Source organism: Coenobita brevimanus, chromosome 20 (genome assembly GCF_032717465.1).
Source record: "Coenobita brevimanus isolate Jiangsu-jjx chromosome 20, ASM3271746v2, whole genome shotgun sequence".
In the NCBI taxonomy this organism is placed as follows: domain Eukaryota; kingdom Metazoa; phylum Arthropoda; class Malacostraca; order Decapoda; family Coenobitidae; genus Coenobita; species Coenobita brevimanus.
Window position 1 is genome coordinate 23,040,420 of NC_136973.1, and position 22,043 is coordinate 23,062,462.

The window sequence follows — 22,043 nt, forward strand, 5'->3', positions numbered from 1 at the left end:
CATGGAGGAAAGGACATACATATGTATTTATATTTATGCTTGTACACATATATACATACGGCATGTGCCGTAGGAGAGAGAGAGAGAGAGAGAGAGAGAGAGAGAGGGAGAGAATGTTGATGACTGGTTGATTTATTGATTGTTATGTTTAGTGTTGTCAAAGTATACAAAGTAGGTATACAAGAAAAGGGGGTGGTGGGTGTTGCCACACACCTCCAGCAAATATATTTACATAGTTGTAAAATGGGCAAGAATTCCTAATGTATGATAATTACATGGTAGATAAAAGTAGCTATAAAATGTGATCCAAGTATTAGCTGAGCTGCACCTGCCTAGCCTGGCACAGAGGACGTCATACACCTTGTTGCCAGATCGTATGGCTCATTGGTCGTGGGCAAAACACGCCCGCCCAACACCCCTTCCACTCCTGTCTCTCTCACTTTCTCCCAACTCCCTCACTCTCTTTATTGTGCATGTCATTCCTGACTACGCTCTGATGTGTCAAGTGTGACAGAGGGGTGGGGCACAGAGAGGGTGATAAGTACGTGGCATACCAAACCTCGTAGTCCCTCTTGCTTAGCGATTTATGCATTTTTACACCTGAACAGTTGACAGCTGAGAGAAATGTTAGAAGTTATGTGTGTAGTGTGAAAGAAAGAGTGTAACTTAAGGGAGGTGAGAAGACATGAATAGGGAGGAAGACGGGAAGGCCGTGGCCATTATATTCTACCTTCCTAACTGAAATACAGCATAGTGTCCCTGGGAATGCCCAATCACCTCCACCAGGGATTCAGCATAGAGTCCCCAGAAACTCCCAGACACCCCCACAAGGACACCACAGAGGAGCAGCAGCAGCACACCGAGACTCGGCGCGACAACAGCACAAGTCAGCCTGGGCCATACGCCCCTATGACTCGGAGCCCTCACGCCGTCGCCATAGCAGGAATCCTGCGCTGCCTTCCGGGCGAGTTTCCACCAACCAATCTCGGAGTGGACCTGTCTGTCCAGCTCCAATCAGTGCCCCTAAGGAGTTGGCCTGTAGCCAGGAGTGTGCCAGTAGCCTCTCCAAAGGTGTCTTCCCTCTTGGGACGGCCGGTAGCCGCCCACCCCTCGCTAAGGAATCGGCCAGAAGCCGACCTGAGGGTAATCATGAGATGGCTTGTAGTCGCTACCGCCTTCGTCAGAAGGTGTCCTCCCAGAGATGGCCTGTAGTCACTCCACACCCTCTCCTGAAGGAATTGGCCTGTAGCCACTCTGGTCTTCGTCAGACGTCCAGTAGCCGCTCCGAAGGCATTGCCCCTGGGTCAGCCTGTAGCCACTCCACATCCCTCCTGCAGGAGTCGGCCTGTAGCCGCTCCCACCTTCGTCAGACGGCTGGTAGCCACTCCGAACGTGTCCTGAGGTGCGCTGGTAATTATACCCCCTCTCAGGCCACGGCCAGTAGCCGGGCCTTGGTGCCTTATGGTCGCGCCCCTGGGAAGCCACGGCCAGTAGCTGGGCCCCACGGCCAGAAGCAGTCGAGAGCAGCCCCGTCACCCCAGCGTGAGACGAGTACCCTGACCCCCGACACAGTGGACGTAGGAGAGTACTGGAGAGGCCCTATCGCCTCCCCCGGTCTCTGCTCCCTACTCCTGGCCCTGGAGAAGACCCACCTGATGGACCCTGATGCAGACCGGTGCTGCAGCCCCTCCCTGATGGTGCCGCCTGGCTCTAGAGGCCACAGTCCTTGGGAACTCCAGGCCCTCCCCAGAACCCCCAGGCGGGACCTCTCCACGCCTCGACGGTGGAGGACCTCTACCTCTGGCCGAGACCTGACCGAGAGGTTCAGGGAATTGTTCAACCCCAGTCCTGAAGGCCATGCTCCTGTTCCTAGCCCGGAAAGCACAGGCCCCTTTGCCATCTGCAGCCCCGGATGAAAGAAGACGCCCCTGCGTGTCGTCCCGTGCCCTCTTGGCACAATCTCCCCTGGTGGTGCCCCTGTCCCGGTAGAACTGTCGCCGGCATGTCTCCCCGCCGCACCCGCCGTCCAGTGACTTATGAGACAGTGATTGCGCCCTAAGTACAGTGTAACAGTGGCGAGGGGATAGAGTACATTCCTAGCACCAGGTCAAGTGTTTATGTGAAGTTGGAATATTGGTCTAATGTATGACAGGGTGGAATAGTGAATAACCCATGGATCCAAGTGATAGTGCATAAGACTCATGTGTGACACCCTTCATATTATAATCAGTGAAACACCCAAGCCATGGGGTTCATATTAGTAATTTACCCAAATGTCCCTTGCTCTTAGAAAATAATAAATTGAATATGCTATCAATAACCTCCACCTCATATTACCATAAATACAATTAGACCCCAGTGCCTTACACCCTCCCCCAGTGAGCCTCATCGCTAACTCCTCCATGTGCATGGAGACCCTGGACTATACTAATTCTGTACACTACACCTCGAGTATTACTTCAAGTGCATACTACCATAGTATCCTGTGATATACTGATTATCTAGTTATAAGAGTTTGTATTTGACCAAATATTGTGTTGTACTATCTGCTGTTGTCCTTTGTCTGACTGAGTAATACACGTGTAATGGTTATTGCCTGAAGTTTTTGTGTCCTGCCTCTCTCTTATTTGTACAAAACCCTGGTCTTGAAAGAGGACCCCGCTACACGTTAGGTATTGTAGGACCGAGAAGTCGAGCCTTAAACACCTAGCATTACACTAACGTCTCTTCCTTAGCCTTTTATTTATTTGGCATATTAACATATTACTCGAAAACATTCTTGAAATAGCAGCCGTGGCAACAGGGGACATCACGACACCCCTAGGAGGTGACAACAGTGGGATAGGTAGGTCACACACGACATCCAGACAATACGGGCATATGTTCCATACGGCTACGCATCCCTATTCCATGGAGTGCACCCGGCACAAACATATCAGTCCGGGTCCAATACCCTCCAATTGATCCAGCCCTCACCAGGATCGGGGTGGAGCTAATAAGCCAGCTCCAGACAGCATCCCAGCAACAGCCTGTAGTTATGCACAAGCAGTGGCCTGTAGCCATGCGCAAACAATGGCCTGTAACCGTGCAATTGCGACGGCCAGTAGCCGCGCATCTAAGAGTCGGCCTATAGCCACTCGCAGTGCTGTCCCCCCCCCGCCAGAACCCATGACGGCTGATTGCTACACTTGAGGAGAGAAAGGCATGCCCTCTCTCCATCTGCAGTTGCCTCGAGGGGCATGACCCTGACGACAGCCTGTAGTCGCGCCAGTAGACAGGGGATGGACTGTAGCTGGCCCTCACCTACACATCGCCCCTCATATGGAACTTTGGTGATGGCCTGTAGCCGCGCACGCAGCCACCCTTCATCTGTGGTCCCATCATGGAGTCAGACCCCAGTAACGGCCAATTGCTGTACTGATGGGAAAGGGATGGCCAGTAGCCGCCCTCCTCCCATTGCACAAGGGACCTCAGGAACGGCTGGTAGCTGTGCCAGCGAGAGATGCCCCGAAATCCCTCGCCCCTTGTGACTCCATGACCAGAGGGAGAACCCTGCTTGAGCTGCCCCATCGGTGGTAAGGCAGGCCCCACCCCTATCTCCCCAGCCCGAGGCAGCCTCTAGGAGGAGAACCTCCCATTCATGGACTGCCGGAGAGGGCCAGTGATAACCCTGGGGCTGCACTCCATGCAGTCGGCACCAGTGGGCAACCTGCAGCTGTCGGACTCCTATTGCCAGCAACGCCACAGCCCTACCCTGACGGTGAAGCAGCAGGAGTGAGACTGTAGCAGACGGCTCTCCACGCCATCCCTAGTACTCTGGGGTGCAACCTCTCCAGTCTTGATGAGGAGCGACGCCCTTCCTGCACCAGGCGCCTGCAGTAGCGCCTACAAGAGCTTTTCGGCCTCAGTCCTGAGGGCTGAACCCCTATACCCAGCCCCTCCAGTGCGGGGCCCTTCACCACACCCGATCGAAGCCCACTCCAGAGGACGACGCCCCTTTGAGTAGTCCTGTGTCCTCTAGACGAGAAGGCATCTGAGGGGACTCAGCCAACCCTGGGCTGACACCTGTGAGGTGCCGGATGGCCGCTCCCTTGCCCCACACCGCTGCTGTGACTGTGACTGCCATGCCCGTGAAGTGAAAATGAAAGTGACAATCGGAGCATAGCGACAGAGTTTAACTATTTCATCTCCACAAAATGTGAGCCAAGACATTAATAATATTCTGCTATCCTGCTCCACTCAGTGAACACGGGACATGTGCATAATCGTTGTGAAGTATATGCAGCCCAATAATTAAAGCATATTCCCAATTTCACTGAAGTACAGTGTCTATCCACCTACCCTTGAGACAGCCGGTATCCTGCGAGGTACCTACCGGGTACATTATATCTGCCAGTCCCAGCTTGCCTTTGTATAGTCTTGTGGAATATCTAGCTGCCCTGTATTAATAAGTTGGTAATATACATGTAAGGTTGTTGCCCTGTGTTTTTGTGCCCTGCTCCTCTTGCACTGTGTCTTTGCTCCGGTCTAGAAAGGGAACCCAGCTGTACATAAGGTGTTGTTAGGACGGGAAGCCAACCCAAAAACACCTAGCATAACAATTCTCATATATTCGGGTTATGATATATATATATATATATATATATATATATATATATTTATTTATTTATATATATATATATATATATATATATATATATATATATATATATTTATTTATTTATATATATATATATATATATATATATATATATATATTTATATATATATATATATATATATATATATATATATATATATATATATATATATATATATATTCATTCGGGCTGTGTCTAGCGATTATAATAAATAACACTTCCACAATCTTTTTTCTATTGCCTTATTTTTTTTTTTTTTTTTTTACCTCTGACAAGCAAGATTTTGGTTAATTCACCCAGTTTCGCTGATTTTTTCTTTCCACTATCGAAGCAAATTTAGCAGATTTCCATAATTTCCCTTTGGCAACACAGCCTGTACTAGTTACTATGTTGCTAAGTCTACAGAAGATAGATAGATAGATAGATAGATAGATAAATGTGGCTAAGGGTGTGGGCTGGAATTAGCGAGAGAGAGAGAGAGAGAGAGAGAGAGAGAGAGAGAGAGAGAGAGAGAGAGAGAGAGAGAGAGAGAGAGAGAGAGAGAGAGAGACAGGGCGCATTTAGGGAAGCGGGCAGACAGGGATGCATCCAGGCAGGCAGGCATCAGGCAGTTATGCAGACAGGCAGACAGCAGGCAGACAGGAAAGAGAGGGGTGATTCAGCATTTACACGTGATATGTTAGAATACATTACTACACCAAAACACACAGCGAAATACAACACACAAAACCACAACACTCCACATAAAACTATACCACACCATGCCACAAGACCACAGCACACCACACATGGCCTCACCACACCATACCATACATGCCCACACCACACCACACCATACATGCCCACACCATACCATACCACACATGCCCACACCACACCACACCATACATGGCCTCACCAAACCATACCACACATGCCCACACCACACCATACCACACATGCCCACACCACACCACACCACACCATACATGCCCACAACAAACCTTACCATACATGCCCACAACAAACCTTACCATACATGCCCACACCACACCACACCATACATGGCCTCACCAAACCATACCACACATGCCCACACCACACCATACCACACATGCCCACATCACACCACACCATACATGGCCTTACCAAACCATACCACACATGCCCGCACCACACAACACCATACATGCCCACACCACACCATAACACACATGGCCTCACCACACCATACCACACATGCCCACACCACACCACACCATACATGGCCACAACAAACCACACCACACATGCCCACACCACACCATACCACACATGCCCACACCACACCACTCCATACATGCCCACAGCAAATCTTACCATACATGCCCACACCACACCACACCATACATGGCCACAACAAACCATACAACACATGCCAACACCACACCATACCACACATGCCCACACCGCACCATGCCACACATGCCCACACCACACCATGCCACACACGCCCATACCACACCATTCTACACATGCCCACACCACACCATACCATACATGCCCACACCATACCATACCACACATATCCACACCACACCATACCACACATGACCACACCACACCATACCACACATGCCCACACCACACTATACCACAACAAAACACATGTCACAACCCACCACACTACGCCACAACAAAGTGCAACACAGCACACCACAACACAGCAGAAATTAACACGATCCAACATACTACAACACCACACAGCAAACCACATCACAATGCAGCACAACACACTACACCACAACACACTGCAACACGGCACAAATAAACACAAGACAATACACGTGTTACAACACATCACAACACAGCACACCTCAGTACAAATGAACACATTCCCAGACAACGAAGGACTCTGCTAATCAATACATTCCCGTGTGTACATCTGCATACACACACATGTACACACAGGAAGCATGCTGACACACACACACACACACACACACACACACACACACACACACACACACACACACACACACACACACACACACGCACAATATTAACTGGTGTTTGTGTTCAATACAATGCCGTCTGTTTTTATGCATATGTTTTTTTTATTATATTATTGAAAAAAAAAAAAGGCCAAAATATCGTGGTAGAAGGTTATATTATCTTTGCTTACCTCGTACACACTCAGCTGCTGCCCTGTATCCACCAAAACCCTGTGATTGCAACCACAATATATAACGATGTGATTGCAACCACAATGGGGGAGGCGTGGCTGAATCGGTAGAGAGGTGGCCTGCAGTCCTGATGGACCCAGGTTCGAATCCCGGCTGGGGCAAGGAACAGTTTAAGGATTTGAATTTCATAAAAGGCAGACTTTCCTGATCTACCAGATGACCCTCCGACATGTCGTAAAAATACCCCCGCTAATACCAGTACACCAGTCCTGTATGAGACAGCCCTAGCATGTATTCAGTATGGACGGTGGATGTTAGCGCCGAAGTGGTGACATGTGGAGATGTAGGAGGACTACTGGGCCTTGGGATAGGCTACTGCCCCTGAGATATAGGCCCTGAAGCCTTTGCCCAGAGTCGGACACATAAAAAAAAAAAAGAAAAAAATGTGATTGCAACCACAATATATAAGGAGGTGATGGTAGTGAAGGCCTTAATACAGGGATGGAACTTATAATGACTAACTTAAACTAATGGAAGAATTTACTCTTGTTATATTTTACCAGGTCACCAGTCACTACAGAGTCAACAGTGCCACTACTACAAATATGGTGAGTACACTGTTAAACTGCTGACAGTACATGGCTTGTGCTTTGTGTATTTGAGGCAATGAGAAGCACACACACACACACACACACACACACACACACACTATGCTGTACTATACAAAGGAGGTTGTCACATTCAGGATTAGTGTACAAAGGTTCTTAATTCATATGTTGTTGGACATACAGTTTGTGGATAAAAAGATCAATATTCACTACTGTACTGTCTCTCACTATTAATATTAGTGTTACTGTACATGTTACAGTACAATAGCATATTCTGTTATGGCATGTTCACATTACTGTTATTAGACCACCACTTGTACAGTATGGACATCAGTTATATAAAGCTCATGTTATTGCTTTCTTAGCATCAGTGAGTTATGAATATTAAAACTGCCTTTTAGGTTGTAAGGTCAGCAATGTCCATCATGTGCTACTTGTAAGCAATCAATGTTATTGTTGTTGCACAGGACAATCCTGAGGAGTGCAGTGTGTGCTGCATCACCTATGATGAGAATGAGCGTCGCCCACGCAATCTGCCTTGTGGCCACACCTTTTGTTCGTCCTGCTTCTTACAACTGACCACAGCCAACCAGCTGACCTGCCCTGACTGCCGTGCCAGCCACACCGCCACCTCCCTGGATAATTTCCCAGTAAACTATGTACTGGAGGCTGTTGTCAAAAAGCTTAAGAATGTACATCTGGCACAGGCAGCAGGAGCAGCTGGTGGAAAGCCAAGTGTAAAACCTGCAGCAGAAAAACAAATGCCAGTCAAAACAAGAGGTGGCACAACCCAGAAGAGGCCCAGTGGGATGAGCAAGAAGCTTCGATCCCTGCTGGGGGAGCACGAGAGCAATATGAGGAGCCAGGTACCTGGCTGCCAAGACACCCAGTCCCAGCTGGACCAGTACTGGACCTGGCTGACCGACCAGAAGGAACAAATCCTCCATCTGAAGAAAAAGGTGGAGGAAGTTGCACACAACATGTCCACGGTTGTGACACTGATAGAGGAGGAGGTGGCCAGAGTGATGGGCATGATCCAAGAAGGAGAGGAAGGAGTGAAGCAGCTGGAGGCCAGACTGGAGTGTCTGCAGAATGCCAACACAGCACAGGAGGCCGTCACGGCCATTGACCACGCTGACCAATGCAGTGTGGAGGTTGAAGACTGGAGGCAGAAGTGCCAAGAACAGTTCCCTGATGTTAACATTGTCACCACCAGCATGAAGGTAGGCACTAGGTAGCCACTCCCTTCTACTTGTACCACCAGGCTTCTGTAGTAACATGAGCACACTTACACTGACATATAAACTTGTGATATGTGAGGTGTACATTAGCACATAGTTGGCAAAGCCTCCAGCACTAATGTTTGTGTTAGTATGGACAGGTGCGTGAGGCCATCAGGACGGCCCTGGATGTACTGGCAGCGGAGACTGATGCCACACACACACCCGCCCTTCTACCACACCCAGACCCGGCCTCCACCATCATGGACAAGATCAACACCATCACAAAGATGCCACAGCAAATAACAGTAAGTTACCCACTACAGCACTGTTCCAACTCACTACACCTATTGCTGAGCTGGGGTATTGGTTAATTGGGATGTTAAAACAGAAGTATAGGAATGCCTTTGGGAGCGCTAGGATCCCCTCCCCAACCATGTACAAAACCCACAAAATGACTCCAAAAACAAGTTTATAGCTCACCTAAACCCCGAAATAGCCTTAAAACAAGCCAAACTAAGCCTGAAAGCAGTTTATAATTCAATAAAACTCAAAAATAACATCAGAAATTCATCGAAAATAAGTCTGGAAAAAAAAATAGTAAACTGTCCCCAAATGACAGTGTTCACCCCACCTATGACTAAAACACATTAATCTAAGTCTACACCCCACCTGTGCCTAAAACACTATGTCTACACCCCACCTGTGCCTAAAACACTCTGTCTACACCCCACCTATGACTAAAACACTATGTCTACACCCCACCTGTGACTAAAACACTATGTCTACACCCCACCTGTGACTAAAACACTATGTCTACACCCCACCTATGACTAAAACACTATGTCTACACCCCACCTGTGACTAAAACACTATGTCTACACCCCACCTGTGACTAAAACACTATGTCTACACCCCACCTATGACTAAAACACTATGTCTACACCCCACCTGTGACTAAAACACTATGTCTACACCCCACCTGTGACTAAAACACTATGTCTACACCCCACCTGTGCCTAAAACACTATGTCTACACCCCACCTATGACTAAAACAATATGTCTACACCTCACCTATGACTAAAACACTATGTCTACACCCCACCTATGACTAAAACACTATGTCTACACCCCACCTATGAATAAACACTATGTCTACCCATCAGATTACTAGGGACTGGCCATCGATGCTGTCCACATATATGCTACTACCCACAGGTTGAGAACCTCCTGGAGATGAGTCAGCGCATCAAGACGCTGGTGGAGGATGGCCTGGTATTTGCCATCCATGAAAACCAAGGTGGCATCCGGTCCTCCAGGATAACCCTAGAAAATGACCAGATATACATGCACTGCCTTCAGGATCAGCCCCCACCCCCCCACACCCACACACTACAGGTAACTCCACCACTGTGACATGTACCATCAACTCTCTCACCTGTTTGAGTCTTACTCCTTAACAGTCACATAGCATATACCCGCCTGTGTTATACTGTGTCCAGCTGCATGTTTCCTATGCACGTCAAACCACTGACTCACTCCCTCATCATTGCTTTTATTCGCCATTCAACTTTTCTTCACCAGCGTTTATGTCATCACCAAACTCTTCTTCGTTAATGCATTTCACCTTCGTTTTATGTTGCACAACATCCTGTTTGTTCTTCAGCATCAGTAGACTTGAAATGCTTCAGTGTTTGCAGTGTTTACATAACATCCTGTTTGTTCTTCAGCAGCAGTAGACTTGAAATGCTTCAGTGTTTGCAGTGTTTATCACTGAGTTTCATCACAATAGTTTTTAATGGCAGTGTCATTTTGTAGTTCAAAGCAGTTATTGGTTGTGACCTCATTCACATTATTTATACAGTAACGCCCCATTCATCTGGATGTCCACCATCTTTACGATTCATAACCCAGATGCTGTGATCTGGCTGTATTAAACCATTATATGTACATTTTTCCATTTTATCCAGATAAAATACTTGCAATCCATTGGAAATTTTGGCTGCAAGAACATTTTTGTTGGGCTGGAATGGATTAGCCCAGTGGCACCACGCTGTCTGGCTCAGTAGTTCACCCAGTGTCTGCTAGAGACCCCCTCGGCTGTTCCCAGTTCCCACACATCAACCGTGTAGTGAACAGCTCCTCTCGTATGGTTACTATGGCAGCACAAGCAGTGGCTTTCGTGGTTATTCCCTACCTGCTTCAGGCCTTGCTGTTCCTTGCATGCCCCTTCCTAGGGTGTATGATGATGGCCCTTCCACCACAGAAAAGGAAGAGGGTAGTGATGACTGCAGAAGAGGCAAGAGATCCTCGGTAAGATTGATGCAGGATGGTCGACTTCTCACATCTTAAATAGTATGACCTGGTCTGCTGAACCCTGCATGACATAAGGAAATCCCATAACAAACTGACCCAGTACACGGCAGACTTTGGCAAGAGCAACAGACGCAGTGCCAAATGGAAGGCTATGGGCATCCCCAGCATTCCAGTGTCAACCGTTCAACATTAACCTGGTACTGCCAGCAACGGGCTGCGGGCGTGCAAGTGCATGGGACTGAGTTGAAAGGCGCTGCTGGGAAGTTTGCCCACCTTCACAATGTCCCTGACTTCAAGGCATCTGAAGGTTGGTTGTTCAGGGTCAAGCTTCAACATGGCCTTACAAATCGTACATCCAATGGCGAAGCTGTGGACACTAGTGAGGAGGGGGAGGAGGAATTTCATCAGGTTCTGTTAGGCTCGATTGAGGAGGGCCTCACTATCGGTAAAATCTATAATGCTGACAATAATGGCCTCATCTATCATTCCCTGTAACCCAGTAAATCATTGACAATGCTGGATGGTAACCATATAACCACACCATAGGGTCAGGTGCAGCCAGCTACAGTGCCGGTTAAATGGATGGAAATGCAAATGTGGCATCCACCCATAAACCAAACCACACTTTTCCCTGTGTCTGGCTGTGGTGAGGCACAGTCAGCCGCAAGTGAGCACCAGTACACTGCATGGGATAACCCTGCAGGGATGGTTACTTGCCTGTGGTTGATGGGTCTGACCAGAAAGTCTGGGGCTGATCCCACAACAACCTATCAGTGTACACAAAGCATCAGCTGTACTGTGAACAACCTCAGTGGGGACTGAACAACCTCAGTGGGGACTGAACAACCTCAGTGGGGACTGAACAACATCAGTGGGCACTGAACAACCTCAGTGGGCACTGAACAACCTCAGTGGGCACTGAACAACATCAGTGGGCACTGAACAACATCAATGGGCACTGAACAACATCAGTGGGCACTGAACAACATCAGTGGGGACTGAACAACCTCAGTGGGCACTGAACAACATCAGTGGGCACTGAACAACATCAGTGGGCACTGAACAACCTCAGTGGGCACTGAACAACCTCAGTGGGTATTTTTTGTACAAATCTGGAGTCATTTGCATTGATCCCTTTGACTAAGTAATCCAGAACTGGTTATGTTGAGGCAAATTAGAGGAAGACTCCAGCCCAGCACCTCAGACCAACTTTATGGGGCCAGGAAAGGCTTGTCATATACTATCTCCATTGTTCACCCTTAAATTAACTTGGGGTTTGAGGTGATAAAGCTTCTTTTCAAAGCAACGTGTCAATTATAGTAAACAGAAAGTTGGTCTTACCTTGAAGGCTGACTTACACCGCTGACGACAGCAGTTATATCAAGCTGTTTGCCACTCGTTGTCCACACCTTTGCTCCTCGTTCAACTTCTCATTATCGGCCATGTCTTCACCTCTTTCAGCGTCTTTACTCCAACCATTTTCAGTTTCAATATATTGCCATAGCCTCAATATATATCGGGTTGTGAGAGACTAACGAGGAGAGTATGTGAGTGAGGTGCAGGGAGAGAAGCTGAGGATGAGATGGAGGGATGGAGTAAAGACGTATATGTGAGAGGGGGTGTGAGCTGGGGGGAGGGCCGTGCAATGGCGGCAGACAGGGAGAAGATGGTGATTTGTTTGTGGCCACCCCTTATGGGATCAAGGCGTCTGGCAGTAGGTAACCAAAACATTGGATACTACCAATATTACTATACTCTTTTCACTCTAACTTGGCCAAGATTTTCACAGTTTTTCAGCTTGTTTCTTAGTTCAGTGGGAGAATGAGACAATGCTATGGCCCTACATCCTTTCCCTAGCACTTCTTTGTGACTATATAGCATCATAAAAAGACAATACTATGACTCTACATCCTTTCCATAGCACTTCTTTGTGACTAGCATCATAAAAAGACAATACTATGGCTCTACATCCTTTCCATAGCACTTATGTGTGACTAGCATCATAAAAAGACAATACTATGGCTCTACATCCTTTCCATAGCACTTCTTTGTGACTAGCATCATAAAAAGACAATACTATGGCTCTACATCCTTTTCATAGCACTTCTTTGTGACTAGCATCATAAAAAGACAATACTATGGCTCTACATTCTTTCCATAGCACTTCTTTGTGACTAGCATCATAAGACAATACTATGGCTCTACATCCTTTCCATAGCACTTCTTTGTGACTAGCATCATAAAAAGACAATACTGTGGCTCTACATCCTTTCCATAGCACTTCTTTGTGACTAGCATCATAAAAAGACAATACTATGGCTCTACATCCTTTCCATAGCACTTCTTTGTGACTAGCATCATAAGACAATACTATGGCTCTACATCCTTTCCATAGCACTTCTTTGTGACTAGCATCATAAAAAGACAATACTATGGCTCTACATCCTTTCCATAGCACTTCTTTGTGACCAGCATCATAAAAAGACAATACTATGGCTCTACATCCTTTCCATAGCACTTCTTTGTGACCAGCATCATAAAAAGACAATACTATGGCTCTACATCCTTTCCATAGCACTTCTTTATGACTAGCATCATGAAAAGACAATACTATGGCTCTACATCCTTTCCATAGCACTTCTTTGTGACTAGCATCATGAAAAGACAATACTATGGCTCTACATCCTTTCCATAGCACTTCTTTGTGACTAGCATCATCTACCATTAATTCATTGTCAGTATTCAAGATGGAAAGATGGCAATTTTAGGCCAGGTTAAAGTAAAATGAGTCTAGCTTAAGAGGTTTCTAACACATCTTCTTTAGCTATTTAACCTACTGCGTCTTTGTTATCTATTTAATTTTTACCTTAAGTTGGCCAACAGTGTTAAAACCTTAATAGAAATATGTCAGGGATAAGGGACTGAATAGGGAGGCTGCCAGAGATCAAGCAGTGTAGAAAGCCACCATTAGGTGACCAGGGCCAACGCATGCATCTTGGAACCTTTATAAATGATACAACACTGAGAGTGTGACATCAGGGGTAAGGGAGTGAATAGGGAGGCTGCCAGAGATTGAGCAGCGTGTAGAGGCGCCATTAGGTGACCAAGGCTGAGGCATTGCTGCTGGAGCCTTTATAAACAATACAAAGTGTGTGCATTCAGTAGTAATGCTAAGTCAGTCCACTTCTACACCAAAGTACAGTACATGCTTGGCTGTCATCAACCCTGGCAGGTACTTGCATCAGTCAAATGTAGCTAAACACTTGGTAACTACACAATTATCACGGAAAAGACATTCACCCACAGGTATACAGTACAGGCCAAGAAGCACGGCTAAATTACACCACCATTTTTTTATTGACCTGGGGGGAGGACAGCGAAATGGCAGGGGATAGAGTGACATGGAGACGATTTGTTTGGGGTGTGAGCTGGGGGGAAGGCAGCGAAATGGCAGGGGATAGGATGACATGGAGACGATTTGTTGGGAGTGTGAGCTGGGGGAAGGGCTACGAAATGGCAGGGGATAGGGTGACATGGAGGTGATTTGTTTGGGGTGTGAGCTGGTGGGAAAGGCTACGAAATGGCAGGGGACAGGGCGACATTGAGGTAATTTGTTTGTGGCCACCCCTTACAGGATTAAGGCGTCTGGCAATAGATTAACAGACAGATAGATAAACTTGTCGTCATTATACCAACTTTACTCAATTTTTTGCTCATAAAATGAACTTGGGTTTTGAGGTAACAAGAGTCCTATTTAGCAATGTGTCAAAGAGAAAGTTAAGTCTCACCTTGGAGGATGTCAAGTACACGTATGATGGCAGCAGCTACATCACCTTGGAGGATGTCAAGTACACGTATGATGGCAGCAGCTACATCACCTTGGAGGATGTCAAGTACACGTATGATGGCAGCAGCTACATCACCTTGGAGGATGTCAAGTACACGTATGATGGCAGCAGCTACATCACCTTGGAGGATGTCAAGTACACGTATGATGGCAGCAGCTACATCACCTTGGAGGATGTCAAGTACACGTATGATGGCAGCAGCTACATCACCTTGGAGGATGTCAAGTACACGTATGATGGCAGCAGCAACATCACCTTGGAGGATGTCACGTACACGTATGATGGCAGCAGCTACATCAGGTTTCATACGCGTTGGTCACATCTTTGCTCCACCTCGTTCAACTTCTATCACCTTGTTCAACTTCTCTATCATCCATCTTCACCTCGTTCAAACTCAGTACTACAACTGTCCTCTGGTTCTCCTCCATATCAGTCTTGGCATATCCTGAAAATAATAATAACAACAATTTTGTCCAAGGCAATTGATGGCTGCTCTAAATGGCTGTACTTTTTGATGGTAAATCCAAATATGAAATCAGAGTTTTCCTCTCAGACGTGGTATTCTTGTGACGCCACGTGTGCTGTGGCACACCTAATGTCTGACTTGGCTCGTATCTCTGACTGGGGTAAAGATAATCTTGTTTTTATTGCACCAAAGACTCAGTTTTTACACCTATCAACCTGACAAAATCTTCTACAGGAGTACTCACTAATGTTTAATAATATCCAGCTCAATCCTGCATCATCCTTGAACATGCTTGGGATTTCATTCACTCGGGACTTTTCTTGGAAAGATCATATTACATCTCTTGTAAAATCTGCTTCCAAGAGATTAGGTGTGCTAAGCCGACTCCGTACCTTCTTTGCCCCTGCACAGCTGTTGACTTTATGCACGGGTTTTGTTCGCCCCTGTGCAGAGTACAACTCTCATGTGTGGGGAGGCTCCCCACATACAGCTCTTCTCAATAGGGTGGAGTCAAAGGCTTTTCGTCTCATTAACTCTCCTTCTCGTACTGGCTCCCTTCAACCTCTCTCTCTCTCTTCGCCGCACTGTTGCATTTTTATCTCTTCTATTGCTACTTCAGTGGTCACTGCTCCTCTGTACTGTCTGTATAAATCCCTCCACCTCTACGACGGGCGCATAGCACCCGTCTAGCAACAAACTCTCATCCCTTTTCTGTCCAACTCTCTAATGCAAGAGTTAACCGTTACTCCCAGTCCTTCATTTATGCAGCAGGTCAGCTCTGGAACTGTCTCGCTCTGTCTGTATTTCCTACTTCCGATGATCTCCAGTTTTTCAAACACATAGTGGTAGGTTGTGGCAACCATCATCCACTCACTTGATGTAGTGCTGCCTACTTCTTCCTTAGCCTTTATCATTCTTTTTCTGTGCCTGCCCTCCTCTCTTCCTATTTCTCCCATCTTTCCTGTCACTTCTTATTGCTTTTCCTTCCTTTACAGGTGGCTTTACATTGAGTGACAAGCCAAATGGTTTCCTGTAAGCCAAGAAACCACTTACAACGCTGGGTGGTAACCATATAACCACACCATACGTGCTTCCTACGTGTCAACAAGTGGGTTGGTGGAGGGTTAGTGCCCCTTCCCGTAAAACAACTAACTCAAAGTCAAATGGCCACCCCTTACGGGATTATGGCGTCTGGCAATAGATAGATAGATAGATAGATAGATTGTTCCTACATCTCGAAATGAACGGATCTTGAATTTGGCTCTCATTTGTATTTTGCTTTATTTCTTGGAAGGAACGGTTTGCGGGCTCGTGGCCTTTGGTTCCTTCTTCCTTGCATTAAAAATAATATATATATATATATATATATATATATATATATATATATATATATATATATATATATATATATGTTGGTCATTTATCGTACTCAGGGAATACAAAATGAATTATATATAATTTTTTAATATTAGGCATAAAGTTTGATATAAACTTAACACAGTGTATTGGTTTGGAGGTAAAGAACTGCTAATGGTGGGCGGCCATGCCTTTGGCTATTACGTCGGATAAATGGGCTATTACTGTCATTGCAAAGACTTGTGTGGCATCTCGTCTGAGTGGACGCATTTTTACATCAAACCTATTTAGCTTCTTTATTGGTCAACATGACAGGATGTGGAGAAGGCATTGTGTATGTCCTGTGAGTGAGTTGGAAGATGGCAGGCGTGGATGATGATGATGATGATGATGATGGTGGTGGTGGTGGTGGTGGTGGTGGTGGTGGTGGAGAAGGCATTGTGTATGTCCTGTGAGTGAGTTGGAAGATGGCAGGCGTGGATGATGATGATGATGATGATGATGATGATGATGATGATGGTGGTGGTGGTGGTGGTGGTGGAGAAGGCATTGTGTATGTCCTGTGAGTGAGTTGGAAGATGGCAGGCGTGGATGATGATGATGATGATGATGATGATGATGATGATGATGGTGGTGGTGGTGGTGGTGGTGGTGGAGAAGGCATTGTGTATGTCCTGTGAGTGAGTTGGAAGATGGCAGGCGTGGATGATGATGATGATGATGATGATGATGATGATGGTGGTGGTGGTGGTGGTGGTAGTGGTGGAGAAGGCATTGTGTATGTCCTGTGAGTGAGTTGGAAGATGGCAGGCGTGGATGATGATGATGATGATGATGATGATGATGGTGGTGGTGGTGGTGGTGGTGGTGGATAAGGCATTGTGTATGTACTGTGAGTGAGTTGGAAGATGGCAGGCGTGGATGATGATGATGATGATGATGATGATGATGATGATGATGATGGTGGTGGTGGTGGTGGTGGTGGTGATGGAGAAGGCATTGTGTATGTACTGTGAGTGAGTTGGAAGATGGCAGGCGTGGATGATGATGATGATGATAATGGTGGTGGTGGTGGTGGAGAAGGCATTGTGTATGTACTGTGAGTGAGTTGGAAGATGGCAGGCGTGGATGATGATGATGATGATGATGATGGTGGTGGTGGTGGTGGTGGTGGTGATGGTGGTGATGGAGAAGGCATTGTGTATGTACTGTGAGTGAGTTGGAAGATGGCAGGCGTGGATGATGATGATGATGATGATGATGGTGGTGGTGGTGGTGGTGGTGGAGAAGGCATTGTGTATGTACTGTGAGTGAGTTGGAAGCTGGCAGGCGTGGATGATGATGATGATGATTACACAGGATTACACAGGAAAGCAAACAGCAACAGACCTTATGGTCCTTTCGAGGCTGCTTGTTAGAGAAAACTGTGACTACAAGATCTAACTCTACATGTTGAAGGATAAGGATAGGAAAGCAAGAAGGCTCCCCCCACCACCAAACCCTCCAGGAAAAAGTGAGAAAAACCACCATGCAGCATGGAAAAACTGACATGGAAATTTTATAGGAAACATTGGAAAGGAAAAGTCACATTCTATAATACTTTATCTATAAGCTACCCGATAGAGTAACCTGAAAGAGAAAGTAAACAAATAAAATAATAGTTACGGCATGACATTATAAACCAGTTACATTGAGTTAATGGGAAGTCTGTGGACATAACGTGGAAGCTACACACTGCATAGTGTGGATGTTTAGTGGTGGTGCAGCAGCCTTGCCTGGCGCTTTTAAGGTAGGCAGCAGTCAATCAGGCCCTAGCTCCGTTTGCTCCACTGAGACAAGGAACTCTCCCATGTGGGACAAGTACACAAGTTTCATCCTGAAGCAGTGACCCCTGGTACATTAAAAAAATCCCGATGGTGGTCACTTGACTAACAGGGACCCTCAGTGATCCACAGCCCATCACAGGTCGAAAGTAAGAGTAGTGACCGTTAACTCAGGGTTATCTGTGCAGCTCCTAATCTGTGCTTATATTGCTTTTTTTGCGCTGGGGAGACTGAAAAGTATATAGGACGGGTGTCTCAGATAAGAGGGGACTGCACAGTGCACAGTGTGGATGTGCAATGCACAGAGTGGATGTTTAGGGGTGGTGCGGCAACCTTCCCTGGCGCTTTTTAGGTAGGCAGCAGTCAATCAGGCAATAGCTCCGTTCACTCCACTGAGACAAGGAACTCTCCCATGTGGGACAGTACACAAGTTTCATCCTGAAGCAGTGACCCCTGGTACATTAAAAAAATCCCGATGGTGGTCACTTGACTAACAGGGACCCTCAGTGATCCACAGCCCATCACAGGTCGAAAGTAAGAGTAGTGACCGTTAACTCAGGGTTATCTGTGCAGATCCTAATCTGTGCTTATATTGCTTTGTTTGCACCGAATAAATTGGAAATGTATAATATCGTGACGCAACACTATGTACGGGTACATTGTTTACGGGGTGTCTTGTAGACTAAGGGGGCATGAACTTACATGTACCGTAGCTATAAAAGCAAGTTATTCGGACAGAAAAAGAGTCAGCTGAGGATTTTCATGCAAATACTTGTCTAATTTGTTTTTGAATGTCTCAATTGAGATACTGTTCACGGTATCTGAGGGTAATCTGTTCCAGATATTTACAACTCTGTTAAAGAAGAAGTATTTTGCTTCGTGGGATTGGAATCGTTTTCCCATGATTTTGCAGCCATTACTTCTGGTTTGACTCGACCGGTCTATATCAAAATATTTATTCATGTCTAAGTTGTCATATCCCTTCATGATTTTGAAAACTTCAATAAGGTCCCCTCTTAACCTGCGCTTCGTTAGGCTAAATAATTTAAGTTCTTCAAGGCGTTCCTCATATGGTTTGTTTCTAAGTCGTGGTACCATTTTTGTGATTCTTCGCTGAATTTTCTCTAGTTTGATGATGATGGTGGTGGTGGTGGTGGTGGTGGCGATGATGATGATGATAATGATATTGATGACGATGATGATGATGATGGCAGTGGTTTTGGTGCTGATGATTATAGTAATGCTGATGATAGTGATGGTGATGATGATGATGATGGTGATGGTGATGGTGGTGGTGATGATGATGATGATGATGGTGATGATGATGATGATGATGATGATGATGATGATGGTGATGGTGATGATGATGATGGTGATGATGATGATGGTGATGATGATGATGATGATGATGATGATGGTGATGGTGGTGGTGATGATGATGGTGATGTTGATGATGATGATGGTGATGATATGATGATTGTGATGATGATGGTGGTCGTGATGATGATGATGGTGATGATGATGATTATGATGGTGATGGTAATGATGATGATGGTGATGATGGTGGTGGTGGTGTTGGTGGTGGTGGTGGTGAAGGGATTCTGTATGTACTGTGAGTTGGAAGATGGCAAGCGTGGATGATGATGATGATGGTGATGATGATGATGATGATGATGATAATGATGCTGGTGGTGGTGGTGGTGGTTTTGATGATGATGGTAATGATGATATTGATGATGGTGGTGGTGGTTCTGGCTTTGATGATGATATAATGATGATGATAATTTTATTGATGATGATGATAATATTGATGATGGCGGTGGTGGCAGTGGTGGTGGTGATTTTTGATGATCATAATGGTGATGATGGTGGTGGTGATGATGATGGTGGTGATGATGATGATGATAATGATGATGATTATGATGATGATGTTGGCGGTGGTTGTGGTGATGGCGGCAGTGGTGATTATGATGATGATGATTATGATGATGATGATGATGATGGCAACATTGGTGGTGATCATGATGATGATGATGATGATGGTAATGGTGGTGATGATGGTGATGATAATGATCGCGGCAGTGATGATGATGATGGTGGTAGTGGTGGTGGTGATGGCGGCGGCGGTGGTCATGATGTCATAAGGACTAAATGTCATAAAAGACTTTGTGGTTCCTTTGTGGTGGAGTTATATATATATATATATATATATATATATATATATATATATATATATATATATATATATATATCTATCTATCTATGACTTGTGGACGAGCGGTCTTATATCTTGGAGTAGCTTCCCATTTGTCATGTAGTGACAGGAGAGGTAAAGAATAGTATGGGACTATTTTTATTTGTCTTGGAAATATTAACAAGTCTCTCACACAGAGCGTAAGTATAGAGTCCCGTCCCGCTAGCTATATCTCTGTCTCTCTCTCTCTCTGTCTCTCTCTCTCAAATTGCCAAGCCCTTCTCCCTGTGACCTGTCTCTTCTAAGGCCTGTCTCCTTCTAAGCTCTCTTTCCTAAATTCTGGTGAAACAGGAGACGTATCACGTGTGTTCCTCGTGGATGGAAAGTTTAAGAAGCCTGTGTGTGAGTATGTGTGTATATGTGTGTGTATGGTTACTAGGTCTTTGTTCACGAGAGGACTGCTGACAGCTAACTGCATCATCTCCTTACTGGCCACTGTCGTCAGCTTTCCTCAGTGTAACTTGCAAACTCATTTCCTTTTCCCAGGCTCGCAGAGGGCTGTCTATCTATCTATTTATCTATCTATCTATTATGATTTGTAATTATAATATGTAGTCCTGACAATGATGATGATGATGATGATGATGATGGCTTAGGCTTACACTTCTCCTTCTTTCCTCCCTCCCTCCTCTCTTTGCCTCCAGCTTTTTGTGTGTATAATTATCTTCCTTCCTGTCTCTGCCTCCGTGACTGACCTTGTTGTGTTGTGCAGGTGAGTGAGGTGCTGGGGGCCATGGACCCCTCCTCCACCCTGGTCCATCTGGACCTGGGATGGGGGGGGTCAACAAGAGGGCGGGTCCACATCCGGCTGAGTCCCAACACGCCTGCAGCACAGCAGTTTATGCTGCTGTGTACCGGCCAGACCGGCGTCTCATACCGCAACACTAAATTACACCGCGTGGTGAACAAGGGCAGGCCGGGGGAGCGTGTGTGGGGTGGGGACTACGAAGGGAAGGGAGGGGCAGGAGGGGCAGGGATAATAGACATCAGGGGTGGGCAGTACCGGGAGTCACGCAGGGCGGGGGCCGTGTGGTGGTGGTGGTATGGTGGTGTTGCTGCCACGGCTGCCCAGTTTGCCATCACCACCAGGGACTGGGAGGGTGTCCTGCGGTACACTAATGTCTTTGGTGAGGTGGTCAGCGGGCTGGAGGTGGTGAGGGCAGCAGCCAACCACAGTGACATCACACAGGTCACTGTGGTGGACTGTGGTATTGTGCTCAACCAATAGTTACTCTACTACATCAGTGTACTCTAATGTACATCTTTCATGATAATTGTATTGCATTGTACATCATGTACTGTATGTACCACCATGATTACTACCCCCATTACAGCATTGTACTACCCTCATGTACTACTCACATGAC

At 46.3% G+C, this 22,043-nt stretch overlaps 1 protein-coding gene across 1 annotated transcript; it reads left to right on the forward strand.

Moving 5' to 3' along the window:
* The first annotated feature begins 5,933 nt into the window (after window positions 1–5,933).
* On the forward strand, window positions 5,934–21,911 carry LOC145391936 (uncharacterized). Its single transcript, XM_080266426.1, has 6 exons — window positions 5,934–6,135; window positions 7,348–7,418; window positions 7,860–8,615; window positions 8,774–8,920; window positions 9,832–10,011; window positions 21,389–21,911. Exons 1-6 carry the CDS (start codon window positions 5,934–5,936, stop codon window positions 21,902–21,904), a joined length of 1,872 nt encoding a protein of 623 aa, XP_080122552.1. The 3' UTR covers window positions 21,905–21,911.
* The last annotated feature ends 132 nt before the right edge of the window (window positions 21,912–22,043 follow it).